Below are 22,648 nucleotides of genomic sequence, written 5' to 3'. Positions count from 1 at the left end.
GGTATAGTAGCTACAATGTCTGTTTCTCTTCATGGCTGTTTTGGCAATCTCGTAAATACTGCTCAGCTGTAGTTTGTTTTTCTTTTCTGCAACAGGAAGATTTAGATGAAAGTTTAAAGGAAAAGTGTGCGCCCCTGGATTAGGTGGTAATATTTGCCTTGCAAGAGAGGCCATGCAAACAATGCTTCTATAGGTTGGATAGATAGAGTCTGAACAACATTTTTCCACTGTGTGTATGGAAATTGAGGATATTAAATAAGTCTGAAAGGAAGCAGGCATACACATTTATGCCTGCTTTCTTTCCTCCATGATACAAGCTTTTAAGATTAAGGCAAATTCTCTTCCTTAATCTAGAACTTGACTTTCTCATGCAGATGTTACATGCATTTCTGCAGCAAACCAGGCAGACTGACTTGCAAGGATTTTTTGGGGGGTGGTTTTTGTTGCTTGTTTGTTTTTTTAACCTCTATTTGTTTATGGTTTCCCTAAGTGCCAACAGTGAAACAGCTTGTGTGAAGGAAGAGCATGGATGACTTTTTGTTTCTGAATGTGTTTCTTTACTTGTTCTTAACAGTGACAAGGCAAAAGCTGTGGGAGTGCGGCTTATGGGACAGGGAGAACTGGTTCCATGGTACCTCAATGGAGTGAATGTTAAGCTGGGTGAAGGGGGAGAGGTGAAACTTATTCAACACAAACTTGTAACGCAACTGGCGTTACGTTCTGGCCAAAAGTATTTTTGGTGAGGACTGTGTGGGAGATAGTGGTGAATGAGTAAAGGTGGTCAGGTATGTCAGATGTTGAATGTGAGCATGTCCAGAAAAGTTACAAGATCTCAGATTTCCAAAAGTCACTTGAAGATTTTTACACACAAATCACACTTTGGTTATCAGTGTTATTTCATTTAGTAGTAGTGTTATGTTGCTGGCTTCCTGTAGTTGCTAAGGCAGGGCAGGGGGAGGAGGGGAGAGAAGGGCAAGAAAAGCTGAAGAGCGCTGTTAATGCTTTCAGTTACTTACTCCCAGACATGCCCTTGTTCTTAACAACAGACTTATCTAACAGTTTCCCAAAACAAACATGATTCACAGATGTGTAGTAGCAAGTAGGACAAAATGGAGCCCTTTTAATCAGTCAGTCTGTGTATTTCCAGTATATTTTCTTGTTTATAACTTAAGCTTTTCTGTTTTCAATGCAGAGGGGAAATTTGCAAAAGATTTGCATTTTGATTCCAACTTCATCTGAACAACTAATTTCTAATATCAGTAATCTCCCTCTTGCTATTCCTAAAGAGCCATTTGAAAGGGGACCACTTTAAAAATAATCAGTACAAGTGACCCCATTGTTCTTTTCAGTATGTACAGTGGTAGCGCAGGAATAATGGATGCTCTGCAGGGGAACCATAAAATTTTCTGTTAAAGCACTCGAGTGAAACTTTCTCTTCCTGCAGCTGCCACAGTAGAGTACCATTTGTATGAGAGTATGGTATCATAAATTTATCATTTGATCTAATCTGTTCCTGGGGCTATTATGATCATTACAAAATACAGGTTTGGAGCCTCTCAGTGTGAGAACTATTTCCAGGTTGACTGATACCATGCAGAAATACATATGTATAGAATTGAGGAAAACTTAATGAAATGTTGTTTTGTGTATGAGGGTGGGTTTTTTCCCAGAGTTAATATCGCCCATCCGTCTTCTAATTCTGGTGTTCTGATTTCAGTGTAAACAAGTCCTTGTGGAGACCCTCTGAAAGGGGGAGAGAATTTTGCTTTGTTGTTCTTATGCCTGTCATGGCAGGCAAAAATAGGTTGAGAAAAGATGGTGCTTGTACAGTGTTACAACTTCATTGCAAGGTTTCCCTGAAGCTTATTCCCAGAAGGTCTAGAGACGGAGGCTTGAATCTTGCGATGAGTTTCTAGAAATACTGTCATGCTTTGGTGAAGTGATAATATTATTTACTAGAAATGCCAGAAAGTAAGATGCCAAAATCTTGAGTATAACTTTAGCAGCAAAATAAGATTATCTGGACATGTTCCTAGAGATCAAAGAGAACCTCTTTCATAGGATTCACCAGAAAACTTTTATTTCTGGTTCTCAATGAAGTACTGAACATAGCATGTTCTCTTGCTGCATTTGTATATTGAGTTGCATCCACACCTGCTTGCAGACCAGTGTTTTTGTGTCGACTTGCTGGCTGTCTTTCTGCTTTTCCCAATGTAGTCTGGGTGTTCTTGTGTGGCCTGTTCCTCAGCTGTTGGTTATGCCTTGTAACTACTATGTATATAAAGTCTTTTTTTCCTGCCCTTTAAGTCCTTTCCCAAGTCTGGTTTTCTGCAATCCTATGATTGTATTTTCTTTTCCTAGCAGTAATGAGCGTTTGCATATTTTCTTGGTTACTGCTGATAATGAAAAACAGTACCATACTACCAAGAATTGCACTGCCTTTAGGCCCTTATCCAAAAGGTTTGGTGACGTTTTTGTATAGGAGGTGCTCTTCTTCATTCCTTCTCTGGCCCATTTAATCTTGCTGGGGGCGTTGGTATCTGTCTTTGAGGGATTTTGTTCCCCATTTGCTGCTTCCCTGCTTCAGCTTCAATAAATGGACACCCCCTTAATCCAGTGCACCTTGAGCTCTGTTTCCTGTGCGCTCTATAAGGGGAGCAAAGATGCCAGCTGGCAGCCTGGCAGGGAAGGGCCGGGCTGTGCAGGGTGTCCCAGTGGAGAGGATAAGCCTAGCAGAGTTATCATGTAAGCCCCTAATCATTTCTGTATTGTTTACTATCAGTCAATTTCAAATGATGATATTATTAAAATACCAGTAAGTCAACCAGTGATGTGCAGACTGCCTGCACGGTGTCGCTCATGCAGCAAGCTGGGTTACATAGAGCTTTCCTTTGCCTGATGAGAGAGAAAGCTAGTTGGTGAATGAGCTAAGGTGGATGGACTGTGCTTATCCCAAGTTGGGTTAGGCAAAAATCTGGATGTTTAATCAGCTGTTAGTAAATAACACTGTACAAGGAATAGCACTTTCCTATTTGACATGACTGTGCAAAGATAGGCAGCTACTCTGTGAAAACCGTTTGGTTTTTAGTATTTGCTGAATTTGTCAGGTTAAGCTAACCTGACAAACTAACGTTTAAGGAAAAGAAAATTATCTATTCTGATATATGCTGTTTGGAATGCCTTGAATTGAACATTTGTGTCTTTTGTGTTTTGTAGACTTCTTGAAGCCAACTCTAGCAAAGAGAAGGAGTTCTGTTTCTGCCAGCCAGACCCAGTCTCCAGTGCTGGTCCCCCTGATGGCAGTTTGTTCAACCCTGTGAAACCTGCCAAGCTGGACGCCACAGCTTTGCACGACTGCACTTTGGCCGCCACTGTGCCTCCTTCAGAGCTGTCGAATCATGCAGTCCTAGCCTGTGACACAGGCATTCATGAAGAGCACTATGTAAGTGAAGCAGTGGAAGATGATGTGCCAGACTGCAGAGAGTACAGAGATGCCTGCACCATTACTGGTAAGCAGTCAAATCTTTTATCTTGGGAAGGATATGGAAATGTATAGTTAAGCCTCTGTTCTTAAGCTGTTGGTGAGATATCTGGTTCATGGACAACGCTGCTGCTATTCTGCACATTTTTTCTTGTTTAAGAAGTGATTTCACAGGCATCTGGATTTTCAATGAAAACACTTTGTAGGGTTTAAGGCTCTTGCAAATAGGCTTGACCAAACTAGGATACTATACTTGCGTGCTTCGGAAGTTGAACCATTTGAAGTTTGTTTGGAAAATAAACCAACTGCAAGTCAGGAATGAGGGGAAGGAAATACTGCAGCTTAAAATTATGGAATGATTGTCCTAATGTTCAAGATAACTTAGATTTTTTGTTGATACGAGAACTATGTTGTGGGAGAAGGGGATGGGAGGAACAGTATGTAGCATCAGGTTTTGACTGTACATCTTTTTGCTTTTCAAAACCATTCAAATTTTGTCATTTTGCCAGTTAGTTCTGGAACTATAAAAGTTAATGTATAAGGAACAGCTTCTTCTGCATGCTTATATGAAAGGTTAAATGCTGTTTTATCATAGAGTTCATACAAATAAATGGAATATGTGTTTAAGTGTGGTATTTTAAATAGAATTAGATTTTTAGTGATGTGGTCAGCTGACCCAATTTTTTTGTGTTTGAATAATCACTGTAACTCAGTTTAGTCATGGATATGGCCATGAAATGACAGGCAGTTTCCATTCCAAATGCATGGTTTGTTGGCTGAGCTGTGAGGCTTCTTTTAGCTTAAAGTGACCTTGTCAGTTCCAAGGTCTTTTGGGAATGTTTGAGGAGTCAGCTGAGTTTTTGGGAGGGACAAATGAGAGGGCTGAGAAAAATAGAAATAAGACTGGAGTCCTTCTAATTGACTGCCAGATGCCTTTATCCTGAGTTACTTCCAGCCATTTCTAGAATTGTCTGTAGGTAAGAGAACTAGTTAATGGTGACCATCAACAGATACTTTTGTCGTATGCCTTAACTTAGCTCAGCCCAACTGCTGCGTAGTTGCTAAGGGCTGATACTCTGAAAAAAGAAAATGGAAAGAAGGGAAGAGATGCTCTGCATGTCCGTCCCTATTCCCTTGAGAAGACAAGCAGCAGGATTAACACTGAAGCCACTTTCAGTGAGGTACGCTTCTACATAGAATAGATGGTTTTTTAACAGAAACTAACTCCTCATCCCTCCTGCCTTGTATTCATGGGTTTAGAGCTCGTTTATAAACAGGTCACTCTTTTGACTGCCCTTTAGGTATTTGCTTGGTAGGTAAACTAGAAACTCTACACATTACATAGGTGCATTCCTGGTAGCGTAACTGTTTTCCAGGCAGCTTGTAGAAGGATCTTTCTTGCAAGTTGTTCTGTTGGCTGTGTCCTCTCTCCCCTCCCCTTCCTCCCCTGTTAACAGGAAGACATTAACTTTATGTTTTTCTGTTTCTGACTACAAGCCCAGACAACCAACTTCTTTCATGAATCAAGATGCCTTCTTGATTACGGTTCCTTGAAAGGCAAGACAAACTGTCTTACTTTAATTTTTAAAAGTAGTTTTTGTTAAATGGAGGTCAGTGCATGTCTTCCTACCTCACATTCTTTCAAGCCTGATGTAATTTCTGAATCTCTTTCTTCTTGCTTAGTTGTTAGCCAAGTGTGGCTTACTGATTGATCCTATAATGCTTTTTTATGAATTAGCTGTTCTGCAGCAGCAAATTCATACTGTTTGTGACCTGGAGACAACATGGCAAGACTTGCAGTAGAAATAGTGGTGGTTTTTTCAGTTGGTTGATTGGTTTTGGTTTTTTGGTTTGTGGTTTTTTTTTTCTTTTTAAATGAATTTTTCTGAGTTTCATCTCTTTGCTGTGCTTTTTAAAGGTGTCAAAGGGCATAGACTGGGAGTTAGGAACTGGTCTCATACTTCCTCTGTAAAATATCTACTTTGTCAGTAGTACGTGCTGGTATGCAGAGTATACTCTTGAAACAAGCTGAAAGAGAAATACTTACAGAGGAATAAGGATTGTCAGAGGCTTTAACATGAAGACTTTGTGTAGGCCTGACTGACAGGTTAGCACTATTTACACTTTTAAACTATTTAGTGGGAAAGAAATTGCTTATATCAAGTCTGCATATACCATAATTTTTCTTCTGATGCCAAGCCTTGACTCATCCTCAAGCAGGCATGTTCAAATTCAGCAATCAGGGTAATCTATTTTCTTAGTCTTAAGACTTACACCTAGAGCCTATTGTAAAAGTCATCTGCAAAAATTCTTGCAAATAAAGGCTTGAACACAGTTAAGAAAAAAAACGGGAAACTGAGTCACAGTGCTGGTGGTGATGCATTCTGACATGTAAGCAGCTAATGATAATGTACTTGGAGTTGACTCGGATATAACTTAAGCCTAAGAACAAATTATATGATGTTCACATTTTGCTATTTAACTTTCCAGAAGGCCATTGGTGCTCAAAGAAAATTAAATGCTTGCTGCTTTCTTTTTGCTTCTTCCTATTCTGTTTGCTGGCAGTCGAGAGGCTCTTCGGCATTCTCTGTCAGCAGCACGGTCTTTCCTGCCTGGGACCTGAGAGCGGATGCAGTGTAGCTGAGGGTGCGTTGCACATTCTGATTGTGCTAAGCATATTTTCTTGGATACAGGGTTGACTTAAACATTTCCTATCCCCAAACCACCCCAGAATTGTGCTTGTGCAGATTTCTGTGGGAGTGCAACTGGAGGTATTTTGGGCAACTGGTCTGGATAGAATCCCTCCCCCGCTTTTGTGGAGAGGGGAGATGAGGGTTACTTTTTAGCTGGGTCACGCCTTTGATCTATTCTACTGTGTGGCCTAAAAGCAGTTATGTTGGCATATCCAAGGGAATGAGCACTGCAGGGGTGAGCCTGGGTGACAAAAAACAGTGAACTGAAAAGTTTATTTAAGCCAGTGTTACCTCTGAGTGGGGGACAGCACCCTAAAAGACTACTTCTTTCCCACTGAATTTGATAGTGAAGTGATCCAAAACTCATAGTTGCTATAACTGAAGTGCTGTGCCTGTGCAAGTGTTGTGCCTGTGCACAGCTTCTGAATCTGTGCTAATTTGAGCATAGAAAGGCAAATGAAATAGGACAATTGATCCATTTAAAAAAAAAAAAGTTGTTTGTAAACGTTCTAAGAGTTGTTATAAAAAAAAAAACACGTTACTGGTGGAGCACGTATTTTCTAAACACTGATAGTATTAAACCTGAAAATGGATTCAGCTGCTGTAGTAGATGGTTTTTTTTTGTAATTATTACTTCATTTTGGTTTTTTTTAGCAAAATTTAAGAGAAAAGTTCAGTGTAGCCTGACTTACAGAGTTTCTGCTGCTATCACTTCTGATGCTCCTACAGGTAAATGGGCAGAAGGAGACTCAAGTCCCGAGGTTGGTGGACAGTGGGGCAGCACTGTATGACATGGAAGTGGCTCTCAGCTACTACATGTGTGAGGCACCTATCTTGTCCCAGTTTTTTTTCCTTTGAACTTTTCTTTTTCTTGCTTCTACCATTCATCTGAGAACATAAAGGTAGGAATACGGATGTAGCACCATCTAGTGTTCCTTTTGCTAGAAAGGGAATCGAAGTGCTTTTAAAGGTGTCTATATCTTTGCTGTAATTGCAATGCAGACCTGGATACTTCCAGTCAGGTGTTGATGGAATAGGCAACTGGGGTTGGGGACTTCCTTCTCTGTCTAACACCCCCCCGTCTCATTTTTTGTAAAGCAGGAAGGGCTGTAATCTTGACATGATAAAGCAGAGTATCACTAAGTTGCTCCATAGTCCCAATTTTGTGAATTATAAAAGCCTTTTAGTCTGATTGCCTTTTTTCCTTGTCCATCACCTGCTGTCAGACAAATCCTGTCCTTCTGGAAATGAAGAGTACAGTGGGGATGGAAATCTGAAATACCACTGGAGTATAGATTTATTTTTGTGACAGATGTCTGGCTGCCAGAGTGTTTTTGTGGGTTTTTTGGTTTATTTGTTTGTTTTTGTTTTTTCTTTGTTTCTCTTAAAATATGCATCACACAGTAAGTTAACTTCCAGTGTGCTTTCTCATGTGTGAAGACTCGCTATTTGCAATGATTTTGGCATGATATACTTTGTAATTCAAGAGCTAACTGCTTAATATGCCATGTAGGTTTCCTTCATCCTTCTCTGAAAAAGGAGAGAATGAATGGACTGTGATTTAAATTGCCTAGCTCCTTCATTAGTTTGCATGATTCATTTGTTCATTATACTAATTACTCTTTCTGAATGCATGTAGGAGTGTGTTCTCCGGCTGTCGTGTTCTGGGTGATTTCCTGAGGGTTCCTGGGAAATTCTTTGTGGTGATAACCTATTCTGTGTCTCTTATGTTGTTTGTGATTAACACAAGCCAATTTTTTTTTTTTTTAAATAAATTTACATCACTGTATGGGTCAAAACATGAAATCCCTTTTTTTCTCAGCTGGGAGGTATCTCTGAGAAGAGGTGGTATTGTTTGATCTTGCAGCTAGTGTAACTTCTACCTTACTGCACTGACTGCAATGATGGGTAGTCATAACATCCAGAGAAATGGACTTTTTCTTGCTCTCAAACCTCACGCAATTTCCTAGCAACGAAGACATTTGGGTGCAGAAAGTTTTCTCTGGATTTTTGTCCTGCCTCTATCTTTATTCAGGCTTTAATTATGTTCTGATATGAAACAGAGCTTCCATTCTGTTCCATCAAATGTTACCACTCTTCCTGACAACATCAGCCAATTTTGATGACTGGCTGTCCTACAGATAACTAGTGTAATTCTGACCATTTTTCCTGTAGTCACTTCATTTTAAAGGGCATGCCTAGAGCCTACAGAATTTCCATTCCAGTACCCCCACACCTCCTACCCAAAGGTGCATGTTTTTGTTTGAAAGGCTGAATTTCTATTCTTTCTGTTCCAAGTCTGAAAAACATGACTGCCCCAAGATAACTCCTTAAGGATTTTGGTAATACAGGTTGTTACTAGAATGCTTTACTATTGTTATGCGGGAGATGGGAAAATACCGAACCTGTGGCTGTCTTGTTTTGGGTGCATGAGATACCACCAGACCGTGGGTGCTTGGTACCTGTTACAGGCTGGGTGGTTGTCCTGTAAGCATTAAATGGTTACAAAAGTATTGATAAAATAATAACAGTTTTTAATTGCTTCCCTCTATTTGAACCTCTCTGAGTTCTATTGTGATCGCCTTTCTCTTTTAGTGGCTGTTCCCTACACAGCATAAACTTGCTCTAGCACTTCCTTCTTTTTCAGTTCCTGTTTCGGGGTACTTCTTCTGTGTCTTTCTCAGTTCTGTTGATATGAGAGAAGATGCGTAAAATGTTACTTGGTGGAGCTGGAACTCAAATGAAGAACAGAAGAAATGCTCTCCTGGGTCAGACCAGCTGACTCAGGACTCTGTTTCTGACTCCAGCAACAGCAGATGCTGTGTCTGGAGAGCAACTGCGCAGCCACTCTCGGTAGTTTATTCTCAGCATAATTACCCCCATCATGCAGAACTGTTGTACTAGGGATATATACGACCCTGCCTAGTTCTTTTAGCATCTACTTAGTGTTGGACCCTGTCTGTGACTTTGTCTAAAACCTTTCTGAATCCTCTGATTGTGTTACCATGCAAGTTCATGGTTTTTACTGGCTATATGCGGTGGTACTTACACCAGTCTCCCACTGGTTTCTGCCACTATTTGTTTTTCTGGTTATGCAGGATTTGGTGAATATCAGTTCTTCATTCCCCTTATGATTTCATCTTCATGATTTTGAAAAACCTCCATCATTTTCACACCCCAGCTTTCTCCTCTCCCAGCTTTCTTAGTCTCTCCTTTAAAACTTTGAGAACGTTGGGCTCTTACATCAGTCCCTTTACTTTGCTATTGCTGTCACTAGTCTCATCCCGTAAGCTTGATCTCATTATGGTCTCTTCTTGCTCGTCTTTTCTGCCACTTCCTATAAGCAGGTATTGCTAAATTCTGAGCACTCTGTCTTTCTCTAAAGGATGCCAGAAATGCTAGTCCTATTAACATGAGATAGCTCACTCAGCATGACAGGAACTATTCTATGAGTCTGACTTTAGTTCTGTCTAGCATGCTCTAACAAAATGATCATATTCTCTACGCCTGCTGCATCATTGCCTCTGTTTGAATTTTCTGGCTTTTGGTGGATTCTCAGTCAACTTCACACAGCTTCTCTCTTTTTTTGTCCTTCCCCCTCTGCTTCGCATCAGTTGTTTTCCAGCTCTTACCCTTTGCCAGTAACTTAGTGTTTTTCCTGATTCCTGTCCTGTGATAGGTTGTTATGCTACCTCTTAATCTGTATCCCAGGCATACTTTTTTTTTCCCCAAGGATTATCTTTTTGTGTTTTGGTGGGGGTTTTTTGTTTGTTTGGGTTTTTTCCCCCCAAGCAGAATTCTGCTGCTACTGCTATGCTCCTTATCCAGCCCTCTTGCTTACTTATACTCCTCTTCCTAGTACGATACATGGTTTTTAGTGTAAACTGTCAATTCTAGATTCACTGTGAAAGCAATTGCGGGAATTACTGAAGTCCAGTGTGAAATTTTTTTAATCTGTTTCTAGATTTCCCTTGTTTTGGGAAGCACTTTTCATTCCTAAATGTGTACTTTATTCGGGGTGGAGAAGCACAAGAGCAGTAAGTATTCATCAGTATTCTGGGTTTGTTCTTTGAAGAAGGAACTCCTGAAGGCAAGTGCCTTCAGGTGGATTTTTTGGGGGTGTTTTTTTGTTTTGTGTTTTTTGTTTTATTGTTGTGGTGCACTTGAATAGACAAAAAAGCTACCTTTGCTTATTGGTGTATTTAAATATGTGGAAATACTTTTATTCCATAATTTACCTCCGTAACATGCTAACTGAGTGCAGCTTTACCTTTCTTCCTCAATGTACGTGTATGTGTCCATCATAAAACAACAAATTTTCCATTTAAAGTCAACATCTGTAAAGAGCAAGCTACATAAGAATTAATTCTTATGTTTTGCATGTGACTCTAAAGCTTCGTTGACAGCCATTGTTTAGGGGCTGGCACATTTTGTAGCTGGGCTGAACAACAAGCAGAAGCAGGACAATTGCTTTTCAGGGTTTTCCGTACTTGGTGATTCATCAATGGTTTTTTGAGACATTCTCAGTCTGTCTTGGCAGCTGGAAGATCCTAATGGTTAATGAATGTGTTTATCCTTACTGCTGCTGAACAGTGTGTTGCCAGCATGCATTTGATACATGAATAGCTTTTGTTCTTGCTCTAAAAGAATAGCTGTGGTGGTGGAGTTTCCTTTCATTTTGTATTTAATGTAAAAATAAAAGCATGAATATGGCTGCATTTATCTACAGGGAGAAACATTTCCATATGAAAGCAAAATTCATTTAAATTTATGGCATAATATACAGTAGGGACCTAGTAGTTTAATGGCCTCTCATCACCAAGATCTGTCTCACCTTTTTATACCAAGCAGGAATGTGTCTGTAGAATGAAACCAAAGCAGGGAGACTTTAACCTAATATGACATTCCTTGCATTGGAACTGCAGTTTCTAACGGTTTTATCTTTGTTAGCTTTGACATTCCCAACTTTGTCCCAATATTTATTTAGTGTGTTTGGCTAAGCCAAGTTTTCTCCCAGCTTACTTCTTCAATATGCTTTCAATTGCCAAATTTAAGTAGAGTTTCCTACCAAGGAAGGTAACATGCTGGAGACATTAGTGCTTTACGTACCCAAAAATGCACATGTAGGTTCAGCCTGATGACCTATATGAGAAGACAGTTCCATGGCTTGTCCACCCCACAGACAGGCTTGGCCAGTGCCTGGTATGGCAGAACTGAAGGAACAGCATGTTTGTTTTTCCACTTCAGCTGGCAGCCTGGTCAATGTAATGATTTTTCCTGCACAACATTATTCTTTTGGATAATATTGAATGATGTGATCCTTCATACCAATTCTCCTTTGTAGTAAAGGAAGAATTGTGATTATGTGCAGCTGCCCCACCCTTGCACAAATCCTTTAAAACTTTCTGGGCAGAAGGGACTTTTTCTTTTCCAGTGATGAAGCTGGGTTTATTCAGGGGGAAGGGGATGGGAGAGGGGAAGAAAAGCAAACTCTGGAAGTCTTTCTCCTTTCTACTCCTATCCTTGCTCTTATAAGTGCATATTTGTATGAATTAAAATATGAAATGGCAGATAGCTGAAGTGACATATGGTATTATATAGAGAAGACGATGAGAATCCCTGTTTGGGTGCTTCATTCTTCTCCATGGGCTGGACTTCTCATCCAGAATTCCTTTTCTGTGATTCAGTGTGCCCACTTGGCTATCATAAATACTGCTTGCCTTTCCCGTTGTGCCCCACCTAACAAGGTGGGAAGTCCCATTGAGGTCTATGTGTGCAAGAGAGAAAGCGCTGTGGGTGGTACTGAGTTACAGGTCAGCTGAAGCCTTGCTGTGGCAGCCCAGAATGGGAATACCTGAGGTTGGCATGGGGTCTTTTATTTTCCCATGGGAGACTGGATTTTGTGCACTATTTTCCATGTTTAGAGGCAGAAGAACCACTGCTTAACCAACTTTGGTTAAAGGTGTGGCAGGACTTGCAATTCCAAAATCCTGTCATGCCAGTCAAGTTACAGAAGCTGCCATGGCTGTTTGAGGAGTCTGAGTTTTAAAGGTATGAGACAGCTTTCTTGTTGAAGAGCTTTTCTTCCGGCAGTTGGGCTTTCCAGCCAGCAATGAGACTTCTGATGTGGAGGATGCTAAGGCCATCTTTCCCTTTGGGCAAGTCAGTGAGTTGGGAGGACAGTGAATTTTCTTTTTATTAGAAGTAATTTTCTTTGCCCTAGAAGCTAATCACTCACTTTACATTAAAACACATGTATTGTGTGTACAGTTCTGAGCTCAGCAGTAGTATTTGTAAGAGCAGCAGTATTTGTAAGACTTCAGTATAATTAGCCACATTCTGACCATCCTAGAACTGAAATTGAACAGGAATATGGTGAGTTCTGGGGTTTTGCCTACTACAGGTGTATGTGCAGAGTAATTGTTAAATAATGTTCAAGAAATACTTGTAATTCTGGACCCCATTTAATACTTAATGCCTGTTTCGGTGTGGGCCTATAGAGCTCAAATGTTGGATGACTACAGGCTATGTTTCCCTCTTCAGTAGACTAGCTAGCAGTCGAATTGCAGGATTGACGTTTTGTATCTACCCTTTTGCTTTTCATTTTTATGTAGATCTGCTCACAACAGTAATAACTGGTTCACTCCATTTCATGATTGTCTGAATGGACAGAAAGCATTGGGAAAATGAGGCTATTGGGCTGCTTCAAGCAGCCAGGAAATATCTGCTGGAAAGGCATTTAGAGAAAGTCCGTCTTTCTTGCTTCCATCCGTGGAATATGATTAGGATTTAGGTTTGTGGTCTGCTGAGAAAGAATAATCCTAATGTAGTCATGGCCTCTTTAATGTAGTCATAGCCTCTTGGCTGGCTGTCAAGCTAGATTAGGTGACTTTTCTCGGAAGGTGTTTCCAGAATTTTCTCAGCCCAATGGAATGGGATGACTTTTCACATTATGGAGTTGCATATTTCTTCGCCCTTTTAAAAATGGAGGGGGATGCTGAATACACTGAGAATTTTAAACAGGGCACTTCTTACTTAAACGGTAGAAAATGTAATGCTCTCTTGCATGAAGGTACACATACTGCAGAATTTTATGTCTTTTTACATACAGAGATACAAAATTTGCAAAGTGCTTACTAATCCTTGGCTTCTAAGAAGGGACGCAGACTTTCAGTTTGTGTTCTCTGTGTGTATATGCATCTCACAAAGCAAAAATAGCAGTCAAGATTCACTAGTACTTAGCATGAGATAGTCTCAAGTTGATGAACTTTAATTTCTTGTATTACATGTGGCTGGACTTTAGTCTCCTTGTGAGGAGAGAACTTTCTTTTTACTTAACTAGTCGGGAGCCGGCACTGGAATTGACCCTTTTCAGGTATTGTGTGCTTTTTAAAAATATAATTTGCTGCTTATTGATCAACCATTTTCAAAGAATTTTTAAGTTTCTCTGCTTTAAATTTTAATGAAGTAAATATCGAGGGGAAGTGTAATGTGGGGGGGGGAAATGGGACAGGACTGAAAACCAGGGAGAGGAATAGGTGGCTCTGTATTAGACTGAAGAAGTCTTTCTGCTTTCTCCAGAGAGTTTCCTTGTTTCTCTCATCTTGTTTTTCTTCCTGTGCTCTTATCTACTTCCCTTTCCCCATCTGCCTCTAAAGGTTGTGACAAGTTATGAGGTTTTAAATTTGCTGAGGGAAATGAAACAATTTGCCTGCAACTGACTACTAAGGCTTTTTTTCCTTTTTTGTCCTTTTCCTTTTTTTTTTTGTCCTCTTCCTTTTTTTTTTTGTCCTCTTCCTTTTTTTTTTTGTCCTTTTCCTTTTTTTTTTTGTCCTTTTCCTTTTTTTTTTTGTCCTTTTCCTTTTTTTTTTTGTCCTTTTCCTTTTTTTTTTTTGTCCTTTTCCTTTTTTTTTTTTTTGTCCTTTTCCTTTTTTTTTTTTTTGTCCTTTTCCTTTTTTTTTTTTTTGTCCTTTTCCTTATTTTTTAAGAAAGAGAGGGTATTTAGACTGCCCCTTTCTGGCTGTGGGCTGAGTACCAGCGGCTGGGTGGTGATACAGTGGAGTACCTTGGAAGATGTTCAGGGTGGGTGGGTGATACAACTTGATTGACCAAAGCTTGTGTTTTGAAAGTTGCCCAGCAGCCCAGCACTTCCCCAAGGTCACACCTAGAGTGTAGTTGTTCTGCTGGACACACCGTTTCTCCGCAGCAATTGTTTCCCTTTTCTTGGAGGAGGCACTTCAAGGTGGCACAGCTGCTTTGATCTGTTTGCAAGGTGTTGGCCTCCATCAGGACCACAACTCTGAAGAACGGTGCTCTGGGAATGATACAGTCTCTGGGTAGTTTTCTTACAGTCTTCCTTGTCTTGACTTGTGTGTTCTGGCCTGTCCCTTCTTGAGCACAACCCTGACCTTAGCGTGGTTCATGGCAGGGTTGGGTTTATGAGAAATTGTTTTGCTCCATTTACAGCAATGGGCTGCAAATGAGAAACTGGCGGACAAAATGTCAATTGTGGTTTAGGAGTTCAGGTAATAAGGCGCTTTTTAACGCCAGGTGGCAGTATCTACTGCCAGCAGGTTCTGCAGAGACCTGGAAGTCCTTTTAACCTTCAAAGGGGAGCCTCTGCTTGAAAATAAACCAATAAAACCATAAAGATTGAGCATGGTTTAGACCAGAATTCAGGCAGACCAAAACTAAATATTTTATGTTCCGTGCGATGACTGTACTGATAAGCTGTGTTGTATTGTGTTTCTAAAAACTCCTGCAGATACCAGGCTTTGAGATTTGTAGAGTTCGGTTTCTCTGTCTATGTGTTTTGTGTATTTTTTGGCGGTTTCTTTTTTTGTTTGTTTGCCCCCCCTCCTCCTCTGCCCTTGTCCCTTCTCTTTGTTTTAGGTTCTTTTCTCTGAATTTATCACTACTTTTTATGTGAAGTTGATACTGAAATCGAATAGGTGCTCCTTCTTTACCAGTCAAGCTAGGTTTCATTTCTACAGTAAGATACGGGTATTCAGCCATAGCTGTAAACAGGTGAAACCCAAAAGCCTAGTAGGGAATGGAGTTTGACAGGTGAGCTGCTTTAGGTGACGATGTTGTTTGGAATGAGATCTTCAAATCTGTATACATGTGGTTCATGTTGAGCTTAGCTTTAGTTGAAGTTAGTTCAACTGAGGCTGAAGTGCTTGGTCATGAGGTGCTGGCATAGTTCCTCCTATGCAAATAACACTGACAACTAAATATATGTTTAACACTGTATGGGAAGTGACCTAATGTATTGCATGCCTGTGCGAGTGCAGGATGAAAATGGCAGTGGGTGACAGCACCCTGCACAGTGCCTTATGATCTGGGTGATGTTATGTGCACAGAGGGCAAGTGACAATCCTTGAGGTGCTGTGCCCCTTCGATACAGTCAGCTCCCGTTATTTTAGACTTCTCACTTCATTTTCTGTTTGATCAACTCCTTGCCCACTTGTCAGCCGGGGAGGGGTGTAAGTGTACATCCCAAAATAACCAAGTGTACTCTTACCTTCACTTTGTTGCCCTAAAAATTATGCCTTTTTCTTCCCCAGATAATTAAAAAAAAGAAGAAAAAAGCCACCCTCAATTCAATCTCCACAAAGAAAAGTTAACTTACTGTGCTTTTTAAATGGATAGAGGTGGGAATAGATGAAATAGTCAAAGGTATCCAGATCAGCAAGTCTAATAAAAACTCCTCTAAGGAAATGTAAACAAGCTGAAACAACCAGTGAACCTTTAGTGGCTGTCTTAAGTTGGGAGGGAGGTGGGTGGAGAGGTTTAAGATGCTCAGAGAAGGGGAAATACACCGGTCAGTTGAAATGCCAATGTATGAAAAAACATCAAACGAGCTAGTGAGTAATTCATTAATAATTACCCAAGAGGTACTGAAGCAGGAAGAAAAAATGCAGAAGAGAGCTCAATGGGAGTGTTCTGCCCAGTTTTGCATCTTCTTTATTGAAAGAGTGGATTAGAAACTGAAGCAACAAAATCATCAGAGGGGAAAAAAAAAAACCTCTTGGAAAGCATTTGGTTTAATCTCATTATCTCATTTAGAAAACATACAGAGGAATAATGTCAAGAACTCCTGTAAAGCAGCCTGAGGAACTTTATCTTCTGAGGAATAGGGTATGAGGGAATATATTTTGCACCAAAAAGAGGTGAGGGTGCTTGTAGATGTGCCACATTTAAGCTATGAAGATAGCAAAGCACTGGATTGTATTACTTCCAAAAATAATATGGAAAAGAATTAATACATTTTCTTTGTTTACATATAACTATTTCTAGAGAGAGTGCTGAAAGCTGCAGACTTCTATAGTATGCAAGAGCCTTAGAAAATCTTTCTTAACTCTTTTCTTTCAAAAGCAGAACCTGGAATGACCCACACTTTAGTAAGAATCATGAGTTCATAATTCGTTCAGCTATTTAAGTTTTTGTAATTTGCTTGTAAAAGTTTGTTTGCCAAGGATGTCCAGAAAACTGCAAGTTTAAAATTGCTTAGACAAAACCCAAAGTTTCTAACAGAGCAACTTATGAGGATATAGTTCAACTGTATGTTGTTGTATCATTTTTATTAATGATCAATTAATTGTCTTAGGCTTATGGTGTTATATTTAACTTGGTAAAATGAAGGTACTGTTTAGCACAAGAGTAAGTGCAACAAGAAGTCCATGGCTACTGGACTTCAGTTAATCATAAAACATAAATGATATCTCGGGTATTCTGAGTAAAGAACTTATTTAACTTACGTTATCTTTGCAGTTTAATCAGAAATATTGATAAAAACTATCTGGAAGCACAATCAGGGTCTTCTATAAAATGTAACTGATGTTTCAGGATGGGGGATGGCGTTAGTCTGCGTACCTTCTCATAACAAGTGCCTGCACCTCAGAAAAAGGAGGGGAGGAAAAGCGAAGGGGAAGACTGCCTAACTGTAGCACTGAGAATATTGCTCTAATTCAAATGGTGAACGAATGTTTAGTCACACACAAGTGTAATTACAGTGTCCTGTGTTTCTAAATAGGCAATTACATCAGAGCCTCCTCTGTTTCCTGCTGGTACACAGATTTTAAAATCGCAATAGAAGTTCATGACAATAGCATCACAATAAGTTGCCTTTCCAGTTCCTCATTAATATCTTTTCCAGTTGTTAGGTCTTTTGAATTGCTCAGAAACACTCAAGATTTGTTACATGATAGAGTAGAAAAATTGTCTTGGTTGACTTGTATTCCACTATAATTCTTACTTATTTACTGTCAGTCCTTCACGTTCTGGTGGATTTCTTTTCCACAATAAAACTGTATGGGTTCTTTTGTGTGTGTGCATGTGTGGAGTTTGGGCTTTTTGTGGGGGTGTTTTTCCTCCTGAATTTTATTTCTAACTTCTTTCGCATTCCATTTTCTGCTACTTTTTATGACACAGCAAACCATTTTACTTCTCTGCACAAAATTATTTGCCTGAAACTTTCTCTTTTCTTCTGTAAAGTCAGTTAATTTCTTTTGAAATACTAATTGAAAGGAGAATGACACTAAAGGTTTGAATTTTTCAAACATTTTTATTTCCTTGTTCCCAATAAGACTTGTCAGGCTGCGTAGACTCTTGCATTCTTCACAAGAGGTGAACTAACTTTTCAGCCAAAAAAAAAACCCAAAAACAACACCAACAAAAAAATGAACCTCATATTCTTGGCAGTGAGAGCAATTAGGTAATCTAATACATGTAGATATAGATATATAAAAAAATCTCTATGTATATGCATGTACACCACACACACATCTTTGAATGTTTAGTTGACATCACCAGGTGTTTTTTAGAAGATCAGCTGGCTTTTCTGAACTCAGATGGCTGTAGGCACTAAGATGGATGTTGTCAGCAACTGAAAAGGTAGCCAGGGAAGAAGAAAGGTTTGTAGTTACAGGTTAGCTCTCAGCTTTGGAAACATGGGAAACAGGTCTTGTTTCTCTGTGTAAGTTAGTAGTCCTCCAAGAGGGCTGCAAGGACCTCTTAAAGTGATGTGTGCAGGCTGACTGTTGCATTGCATGGAGCTCCATAAAAATAACGTTGCTACACGAGGGTACCTAATCCTACTAACTTTTGCAGTGAGGTTTGGAGAACACTTACGTATGTACGACAGTTAGCACAACAGCCTGGATGAAAGCAGAGGAGAATACCTCCTGGTAGATAATAGCAGACTCCTTGAACCTTAAGGTACAATGCAACTTTCCCAAGTGGATTTTAGTTTTAATCAATAGAATCCTGTAAAGGATATAGGCAGGAGATTAATAGTATGAGTTCATCTTTGTATCCTCTGCCCTGTTGTCTGATAGAATAGTAATGTTCTTGCCGTCTTCAGTGCTCGGAGTTATGCTTATGACATGCAATTTCTGGATTAGAAAGATAAAAAAAATTTATCATCTATAGAAAAGTACGTGTTTCATCCCCATTCCCCCCCTCCCTCCCCTTCCCTGACAGAGGTTAATTCCACTAGCTTGCAGTGGAATTGCAGGTCTGCATCAGTCCTGCAATAATGAGTTTCTCTCTTATGAAAACAGGTGTCTTCGTCAGGGAGCAGCAAGAGCAGGGCTGCCTTACAGCCCTGCTGGCAGCTGAGTGTGACCACAGGATGGGAAGGGCAGGATCCTTGTTGACAGAGCCCAGTCCCTTTGTTCCTGAGCAGGGCAAAGGTGCTGGCGGTAACGGTTAAAATTGACTATCCAGTGATCATCAGACAAATGCCAGGTACTGAGTGGGTCTGTGGCCAATCCAGGAAGCCCAGGCAATGAGTCCGTATCAGTAGGGGACAGAGCTGGGCACAGACCTACCCTACAGCACTGCACAGGGGAGGACAGGGGGCCTGGGTTTAAACGGGGCTCCTGCGCCACTGGGCAGATGGTGCTGGGTGGGGTCAGCGATGAGCCTGGTCAGGGCAGTAAAGGCCTACGGGTGTGCTCAGGGCCTTCACAATCTCCGCTATTTACTGTGGAGTGAGTCTTAGCAACAGTTGCAAGAGTTATGGCACTGGTTAAGGATGGAGCTGCATTGCACAGCATATGAGCAGTCTTCCTTAGTGCTTGCTCTTCCAAAATAGATTTAGATAGCTCTTTCTTATTTTGGGGGGGGGGGGGGGCGGGTGGGCGGGCGGCTGTAGTGTTCTTTTCTTTTCATCCTGGCATGGAAATGTGAATGCAGATTGATGCACTAAGTATTTACGGAAAACATACCAGGGGTTGCTCTGTTTCTTCATAATTATTTAGCACGACATTGTAGTTAATTTCATATGATAATTAAAATGTATATATTTAAAATAATCATGCCCGTTTTGGGTATTCACACACACACACACACAAATTCTTCATTATAGAATAATACAGGTTGGAAGATACCTCTGGAGATCATCTGTTCTGACTTCTACTCAAAGCAGGTCTTTTAAAGTGAGTGCTCACGGCCTTGTTTAGTCAAGCTGTCAATCTTCCCAAAGATGGGAGATTTCCCAGCCTCTCTGTGCCTCTGTTCCATGTGTGACCATCCTTATGGTGAAGAAGTTATGTTGAACTGGAATTTTCCGTGTTAAAACTTCTCAGCTCCCTCTTGTCCTAAATTTAAATCTCCAATTTTAATTGCAACATTTTTGCAGTTGTTGATGGCTGTTGGTATCCATTTTTAAAACTGTGTGCAAAGTTGATATACTTGTGAACATGAGGGACTGATATCACAGAATGCAGGTCGAGATAGTGTCGAAAGGTTCCCTAAAAGTTCTTGCAGCCAACTTCACCAGTGCATCTTAGGTGTGAACTGTGACATTGTTTGCTATTGCAATGCTGGATTTCCTTTCCTTGAGAAAAAACTGTCAGCAGTAAAGGCAAAAAATATAGTGGTGCTGAACTGTGGTCAAAGACCAAATTAAGGAGATATGTAAAGCTTGCAAGCTAAAAAGAATCTGTCAAGTAGAACATCAAAAATATAAATTCCTGTATGTACTAATCCTTTCTCCATACCCAGGTTGTAACATACCCTGTCTTGGTCAATGCTCACTTGCTCTCTATCACCCCCTCACCCCCACCTTATTCTTCAATAGATGAGTCCCTGCTTCTAGAGGTTGGGCTTTTTGTCCCTAAGAGCATGCCCTTGTATTTTTTGCTAGTAAACACACTATTTGGGGATCATTTGTGCTAGTCACATCTTCTAAAGCGATTAGTATCCAGCTGTTTTCTACATGCAGAAGAATCTTGCTGATACCAAAACAAACTGACATCTCTGCTAGCTTGTATGTATAGTACTCAATTTAAAGTAACTAACAGAGATTGTCTTCTTTCTCTTACCAGATGTGTGCAATAGTACCAATCTTCCTGAAGTTGAAATCATCAGTCTACTGGAAGAGCAGCTGCCTCATTATAAGCTAAGAGCAGATACAATCTATGGTTATGACCACGACGACTGGCTTCATACACCTCTCATTTCCCCTGATGCAAATATTGACTTAACAACTGAGCAAATAGAAGAGACCTTGAAATACTTCCGTAAGTCAAAAATTCAGAAATTGTACTGAGGAACAAATAAAATAGTGCTATTTTTGTTACCTTCTCTGAAGTATCTGTGCAATTCTGTTACAACTGGAAAGCAAAAGAACTGTTTGTGATTTATTGCTTTGATCTTCAAGTTTGTGGTAGATAGCAAACAAAAGAAACATTTGATCAAAAACAGCAGTTGCATTTGTAACCTGTGCATGCACCTCTCCACATTATCAAATATTGGTGAAACTGAAAAACTTCTTTTTCCTTGTGATCTCTCTGGCAAGAGACTGAAATTTCTGTACACATACAATGTAGAAAGCTTAGACCTGTTTCGATATTTGGTTTTTTTGAAAATGTTCTCTGACACATTGCACTGTTATCTGATGGCACTGTGTGCCAGCATCACAACATGACATCAAATCATTTTTCTGTGGCTTATGCTTCTAGGAAAGACTTGTGAAGAACCAAACTCTGAACATTTGGCTGAGATGGTTTGTCCCTTCATTCTTTCTTTTTTTTTCAAATTCATACTGTTGGACAAAAAGGTACCTTTTTTGCCTGGAGGGAAGGCACGTAGCGTTGTGACCTTCTTGGTTTTTCATTCTTTTGTTTGAGCCTGTAGATGCTTTTATCATGATGAATGGATTCATGTTTCTCTGGGTTCTTCCACTGTGGGTATTGACTTAGCTGTGCAAGTAGAGAGGACTTCTGTGATTCATCCTCTAGTTGCTGACTTATTGAGTAATGTATGATCAAATGATTCTTCCTTTTTTTTCCCCCTCCATGACTTCGCATGAAGGTGCAATTTTGTTGCACTTCTGCATGTGCTGCATGTTTAAATAGTCTGCAGAGTGTCAAGCCAATAGGTTCTATGCTAAAGGTATAGTAGCCAGACTTACATAGTAGTGGATTTACGTAGATTTAATGTAGATAGATGTAGGTAGATAGATAGTAGATAGTAGACAGATGTAGGTAGACTTAGTGAGGCACTGTGGAGCTCAGAAGGGATGAGTTACAGGGCTCAATACAAACCTTTGCAAAGATGGCTTCATTGCATTTTGAAGCACTTGGAGAATTCATTTTGTAAGGACCAAGGTTGGTAAAGAAAAGCATTAAGAATATGAAGAACTGAGTTTCTGACTGTAATGCTTCAATAGAAGGCATTAAGTATTTTAGCAGATAGCTTACATATGCTCTCCACCTCCCCCGAGTCAGACAGAAACAGTGGGAAGGGGGAGAGGCAAGCTGAAGCTGATGTATGGAATCAGTTGTACTACAGCTCCTTGTTTTGTATCAGTCCATTAGTGTTGTTATAATGATGGCAGAAGCTGGCTTAAAGAAATGTTTTGAAATTTCAGGCTTCCAAAGTCTTTAGTAACCGGATTAGTCCTGTCTTACGAATAAGATTGTCTATGTGGGTGGACTGTTGCAATAACCACGGGAAAGATGTTTTGCTAGTGGGGCAAAAAAGGCAAAAATCCATGTGGAAGCATCCTAACTCTCCCAACTGAGGTGCTGATGGGGCATGTCACTTGCAATAGTGCATGACTGTTGGGGATGGATACAAAATGAAGCTATGTACCACAGAGGAATCAGCAGTAGCTGCCTGTAACTGTGAGTACTTAAACAATTTTATCCAGCTTTTAGCTTACAAGCGTAATGACTGCAACTTTACCATGTTGCTATGATTGAAGACTTCATCCAATCAACTGGCTTGAATGAAAAAACTTAGAGTGTAATTCCTGCCACAACGTATGTATTCTGCTTTCATTGGGAAATAACTAGTTAAAGGAAGAGGAAGCGAACAAGGAGAACTTCCATAAAGAAGAGTTTATTCCTTACTGCTTGTATACGGACACCTGTGTATAGATAGTAGTTTAAGAAGTTTAAGCAAATTTGGATTGAGCCTTAGATTGGTACCCTGGAAACTGAGATCTCTGACTTTACCCTTG

At 40.1% G+C, this 22,648-nt stretch overlaps 1 protein-coding gene across 2 annotated transcripts in view; it reads left to right on the top strand.

Moving 5' to 3' along the window:
- TRAK1 (trafficking kinesin protein 1) overlaps window positions 1–22,648 on the top strand; it is a 114,090-nt gene that overhangs the window by 19,524 nt on the left and 71,918 nt on the right. For both annotated transcript variants that reach the window (XM_075143186.1, XM_075143185.1), the window contains exons 2-3: window positions 3,217–3,509; window positions 20,508–20,702. In XM_075143186.1, the coding sequence (XP_074999287.1) occupies window positions 3,217–3,509; window positions 20,508–20,702 (488 nt within the window). The remainder of the gene's footprint in view (window positions 1–3,216; window positions 3,510–20,507; window positions 20,703–22,648) is intronic.

The sequence above is a fragment of the Calonectris borealis genome, chromosome 2, assembly GCF_964195595.1.
Source record: "Calonectris borealis chromosome 2, bCalBor7.hap1.2, whole genome shotgun sequence".
Lineage (NCBI taxonomy): Eukaryota > Metazoa > Chordata > Aves > Procellariiformes > Procellariidae > Calonectris > Calonectris borealis.
This window is presented reverse-complemented; position numbering and strand designations above follow the sequence as displayed.